Genomic DNA, 6,053 nt, shown 5'->3' on the forward strand with positions numbered 1-6,053 from the left:
AGCATAGTTTTAACAAGTAGAGCAGTAGGTATTACTTAACCCAACCCATCCCCAATTCCAAAGCTGGTTCCATTTGAAACAAACTCTTCCACCCATTTTAACTAGTTTTAGCAAATGAAAAAAATGTCTAATTAGAAGATGTCTAATTTGACATTCTTGGGCTACCGAGATCACCAGATCCTTCAAATCTGATTCAACTGTCCTTTCATCCTTGCACTAAACAATCTGGGAAGAATCTCTTAAAGAGGGCCCCAAAAGCACAGTCCCAAGTATTTAGAATGGGTAAAAATCATCAGGGTCATCCTAGGAAAGTATGGTCTTTTTTACCTACCTATGTTCTGAAAACACCAAGAGGTGCACTTTTATTTTTTAAGGACTGACTTCCCAGTAACTCAATGATGTAAATGCAAATGAGATTATAATAACTGTAGACATTGGCATTTATATCTCTAAAGTACTGACAATCCTCTTGTTAAGAATATTTGTACTTAGTTACAACCCCGGTTATGAGTAACAGGTGGCATATTGCCCCCTCTTCTCTTCCCACACTACTAAAGACGCGTACAGGCCAGCAGTCTTCCATTTGGGGTACCCTCACCCCTGGGAGTACACAGAGACTAATAAGTACCATGCAAAGATAGTTTTACAGCAATCAACTTGCAGATCTTCAACTTTCTCACATACTCTTTCCTAAAGTTGATCTCCTAGGAAACTGTGCCTATACACAAGGCTTCATGATCAAAATCATTATATTTTACCTTAAGGTGAAAATACAGGTGTTGAGTGTTGAGAAAGTGAACGACTCTAACACATCCATTTGCAAGTCAGGTGATTTTTAATTCTTTGCTTATCAAAACTGTAGGAGAACCTAATAATTTTTTATTTTAGATCACTATGTAATTTTTTCATAAATAATTCAGAAGGAATCCAAAGACCTGATACATTGCTATAATTAAACTCCATTCATTGCCAGCTAGTTACTTATGTGACTAAACTTTCTCAGAATTTCCACCAATTAAAACAAAATACGGTAGAATTGAAGCTAAATCTTTTCTCATTCTAGGAATACGTAATATTCATCCACAGATATAAGAACTGGAAAAAACTGATAACCTTACCCATTTTATTGACATAAATAAGCAATAAAAATTTACCTTTAATACTTAAAATTTAACAAAACTTGTAACACTACTTATGTTATTTTGATTCGGTGGGTACAAAAATCAATTACAATGATTTCTCAATCCAGAAGAGATTTTAATACTTAAAACCTTACAGGATATTAGCAAAAATTAATTAAATGTAGATACATACTTTATGGCAAGAATAAAAGTATAAAAGAAAAAGGAACAATATAAAATTTCCATCTATTAAAAGCTTTTTCATAAATACTAAATGGATGATAAAGGTATCACATCCCTGTATTATTTAGATTCCACCAAATTATTTTTTTAAGTCACATGATAATTTCATTTAAAAGTGCCAATATATGCCAAAAATTATGCCTTTTGCAACTCTCAAACTTATGATACAAGTTTTAGATGGCACCTTAAAACTGTGCAAGATAGTACCTAATTCTTCAGGGGAAAAAAAAGTAGAATACTATATCTCTCTTTTTTTTTTCCCTTAAATATTTATTTATTTATTTATTTGGCTGTACCGGGTCTTAGTAGTGGCATGCGGCATCTTCATTGCAGCACGCGGGATCTTCAGTTGCTGTGTGCTGGATCCTTTAGTTGCTGCATGCAGGATCTAATTCCCTGACCAGGGATCAAACCAGGGGCCCCTGCATTGGGAGCACAGAGTCTTAACTGCTGGACCACCAGGGAAGTCCCAAAGACTATTTCTCTTGACCAGTGCTTTTCAAACTTTTTAAATGTACATACAAATCACCTGGGGATCCTGATGTAGTCTTAGTATCCCCAGGGAGCTTATCAAAAATGCAGAATACTATGTCCCACACACCTCTCTGAATTAGAAGCTGCATTTAACAGGATCTACACCCAAACTCCCAGTATCAGCAGCAACACCAGGCAGCTAGGCCAAGAAAGTGACAAAATACCTCTTCCCTAAAACCTCGGTTATTCACCTAAAGGAAAACTGATCTCAGGCCAGACTCCCTTCTACCTCTCAAGTTTTCACAGCTCAAACTGGAAATCAACTTTAGACTAGGATACATAAATCCTTGGAAAATTCCCCTCCTGTCTTCCAACTGAGCCTAATTACCTCAGGAGTAGCTCTCATTTCACCCTTTGTGAGCAAAAGATAATCTTATTTGTTGCTGATAAACTTTAAGAATAACTGTCAAGGAAAATAAATTTGATGGAATGAGGTACAATAAAGAACCAGTGCCATCAACCTAATTTCTAATTTCCTTGAAATAACCTGGAAACTTGTCAGCCTGTCAACGAATATTTTTTGAGCACTACCATAGCCAAGCACTATTCTAAGTGCTCACCAAACAGCTTTATTCCAGACTGGTGCCCACCTTCAAAGTTTTTCTTCTAGGGGACACACCCTTCAAAACGCCAAAAGAAATTTAAGAGAATAAAATATAAATAATTGTTAGGCAATTGTGTTTTCCTGTTATGGTTAATTACCACTACAATGTCAATATTACCTGCAACTATATTCTCATTGCAGACAGGAAGTATTTGGGGTTTAACAGGCTATCTGTAATATATAAAACATGTCTAAGCATGTAAATTCTGGTCTTAAACCTACTTGTTTGTGGACTGACTCAAGCTCTCTATAGAACACTGGTGACAGACACATGCCCAGGTATGCCTTAAAACTAGCAGAAACTTTGGATTACTAGTTCCCTGCAAGGGGTGTGGTAGCATCCCCTCTGAAGTACCATTCATTCAAACCTGGCTCAAACCATGTACATTAATTCAGCAAAAATAAAATGAAGAAAGAGGAAGTAAACTATTATTTTTCAACACTCACTATGCATGAGGCTCTATGCTAGGCACTTTACATCTATTATCCCTTTTTTCAATATATGTATCTCAATGTAGGCTTTGAGATCAGATAGGCCTGGATTTGACTCCTGATACCGGCATTAAGAATTTTAACTTCTTCTGAAGTTCAGTTCCCTCATCTCTAAAATGCCTAGCACATAGATTTACTGAGGATTAATTTACTGAGATAATTAAATGAGACGGTATTTAGATTAAAAAATAAAGAAATAAGCACTAAACTCTAGGAGCCAGGGAATCTCAGTCAAGGGGAAAGAAAGCCAGGCTAAGAAAGATATATTTGTGGGCAATTAGAAAAGTGCTGGTTCAAATGTATTCCCAGGACTACACGACCCAACATGCCAACATACAGACAACTGCTTCTTTTATATATTCTGATAAGGAATTTATTCCATAGAAAAACTTGTTTATTTCTACATTAGATGAAAATAGAAGAAAATATTCCTTTCTTGAAATCTATTATAGATCAATTCTATTAGGGCTTATTTCAATGCAATTCAACAGAAACTTCTGGTATGTACTCCTCAGTGGTAGAGATCATATCTTCTTCAACTATGTATTCCCAATATTTAACCAATGCCAGGGATATAATAAATGCTCAGTAAGTATTACTGGGGGGAAAAAAGTGTATCTATCATAATACAGACTATTATTAATTCAAAGGAAAGAATTCTAAAAGAAAAAAAGAATATTTTTATTATTTCTTTTTTATTAACAGCCTAAAAAAAAATCCTCATACATTCTTATTTTGAAAGTTGAACCAGCTTGGTTATCCATTTTTGTATCCATATTGAATCTTATCATCTCCTTGCATTAGAGCTGAAATGGTTATATGTTATTTTACTTACCTATGGTTTCTATATGCTTTTGGAGCCAAGGAAAGCACATCCCTGTACCAGAGGGCGCACGTGGTTCCCCCTGTTCATCCTCTGTTGTGGGCCTTATCAATTCTTCACTGAAATCACTCATACCTATTCCAGACTGAGAATATCAGTTACTTTCTGTACATCTTAATCCACAGGCTTCTCAGTTATACAGAAAGACAGCCATCTTTTATCTAATAAATATCAATGATCAACAAAATTAATTGTATCTGGTAGTTCCTTTAAAGTAAGAAATGAATTTAATTATGTCAGCAGCAATGACCCATTTAAAAAAAAGACAACTGCAACTACTACTATATTTCAAGAAGATACAAAAATAGATAAGATACTAACCTTTTAAGTTAAAAAAAGTCATCCAGGGGAAGAAACATCAAAATAATGTATAATAAAACAATATGACAAATAATAACAGTAGTAGTTAACATTTATTGGGCCCCTTCTGTACACCAGGGCTACAAAGTATCTAATTTAATCCTTACAGAAATCCGGAGGTAAGTGGTATTACTTTCTTCCATTTTCATGCTGAAAAAAACTGAAGGGCTCAGTGAAACTATGTAACCTGGCTCAGTGTCACAAAAAGGTGAGGACAATATTCTGGTAACTAGAACATCAAACACACTTGGCATGTACAGAGTTTGGGGTGTGCGTGGAGGAGGGGGGCGGAATGCAGATGGTGGGAAAAGAATCTACAAAAACAGCCTTGTGCCAAGCTGAGTTTGGAGTTAACCGTCCAGATGCTCAGGACCCCTCTCCCTCCTTCCACATATCCAATTGATTATTAGGTCCTGCTGGTACTACCTGCTAGTACTTCTCCTATCTTCTCTCTGCTCCGCAACTCTACACCACTCCCCTGGCTCGGGACACCTTCAAACTGTGTCTGGATTGCTACATTAGCTTTCTAACTATTTACCCTGCCTCAAATTTGGCTTCTCCACATCACAACCCGAATAAACCTCTCAAAATCAAATTCTGGGGCTTCCCTAGTGGCGGAGTGGTTGAGAGTCCGCCTGCCGATGCAGGGTACACGGGTTCGTGCCCCGGTCCGGGAAGATCCCACATGCCGCGGAGCGGCTAGGCCCGTGAGTCATGGCCGCTGAGCCTGCGCGTCCGGAGCCTGTGCTCCGCAACGGGAGAGGCCACAACAGTGAGAGGCCCGCGTACCACAAAAAAACAAACAAACAAACAACAATCAAATTCTGTGGTTACGAGCACAGAATTTGAAATAACACTTGAGTTTGAACCCGACTCACACGTATTTTAAGGAGTCATTCCAGAAGAAGCTCTCCCTTCCCAAATTCTCAAAGCCTAAACTGGTGTCTTGCAGTTGTCACGGTAACCAAAGCTGCCCCACCCCTCCAGGCTCGCCCTCAGAACTCAAGGTTTCAGAGGATCAGGAGAAAATATGAGAACACAGGTGAATCCTACTACAGCCATTCCCGTTCCACTGTGAACGCTGGCAATGAGGTGGAAGACAACCGCGGGACTTACCTGACTAAAGCCAGAGTTCTTCTGCGACACCAAACTCAGTCTCCAGACTCCGGACGAGCGTGGGCAAACTCTCACGGAGTTAGCGACTTGAGAGCGAAAGTGCAACAGCTGACCCCGGCGTTCCGGCGGCGCGCAGGCGCAGCCCCGCCCCTAACTCCCGATTGGGCGCTGGAGGCGCCTCGACCCGGAAGTGACCCGGAAGTGGCCGTGTACAGCCTCCTTCCCATTGGATTGGACCCAGGTGTACATCTTAATCTGTCTGAGCGGAAAGAAGTGGGAGACTTTAATTGCAAATGAAGATTAATGCAACGTGAGGTCCGCTGGATGAGGGTAACAGTCCAAATAGCAGAATGTCACTTTCCCCGAGTAGTTCCCTGTACGACGACCTTTCAGTTACTGCTTGGCTTGCTGGCGCGAGCAGCGAGCCTCGGAGGCGCGGCTCGTGGCCCTAACAAGATAAATCTCTGCATAGCCTGTTAATTGCTTCCTTGAAATCTTTTTTCTTTTTCATTAAAGGTTTAGCTTTGAATTTAAATGACCCTGACTGCTTCCCCAAAATTTGGACGAAAATATCTTTTCCTTCTCAGCGGCAGTGGTTCTGTGCACTGGTCTGGAGTCACTTTTCATGAGGAACGTTGACGAACTTATGAAATAAGGGTTGAAAGTAAGATGGTTAAATGTGAAATGAGGGGAAATTGAG

At 39.2% G+C, this 6,053-nt stretch overlaps 1 protein-coding gene across 5 annotated transcripts in view; it reads right to left on the reverse strand.

Moving 5' to 3' along the window:
- TAF1A (TATA-box binding protein associated factor, RNA polymerase I subunit A) overlaps nucleotides 1-5,457 on the reverse strand; it is a 37,010-nt gene extending 31,553 nt beyond the window's left edge. The window contains exons 1-2 of one of the 5 annotated variants that reach the window (XM_027122239.1): nucleotides 5,354-5,457; nucleotides 3,830-3,952 (exon numbers count right to left, since the gene is read on the reverse strand). In XM_027122239.1, the coding sequence (XP_026978040.1) occupies nucleotides 3,830-3,950 (121 nt within the window). In that variant the 5' untranslated portion in view covers nucleotides 3,951-3,952; nucleotides 5,354-5,457. Of the gene's footprint in view, nucleotides 1-3,829; nucleotides 3,963-4,198; nucleotides 4,258-5,353 lie in introns of those variants that run through there. The other 4 variants (XM_027122237.1, XM_027122238.1, XM_027122240.1 and 1 more) reach the window with 4 other exon arrangements.
- Between the last annotated feature and the right edge of the window lie 596 nt (nucleotides 5,458-6,053).

This window comes from Aethalodelphis obliquidens, unplaced genomic scaffold (assembly GCF_003676395.1).
Source record: "Aethalodelphis obliquidens isolate GAN/ISIS:26980383/991018 unplaced genomic scaffold, ASM367639v1 scaffold24, whole genome shotgun sequence".
Classification (NCBI taxonomy): Eukaryota; Metazoa; Chordata; class Mammalia; order Artiodactyla; family Delphinidae; genus Aethalodelphis; species Aethalodelphis obliquidens.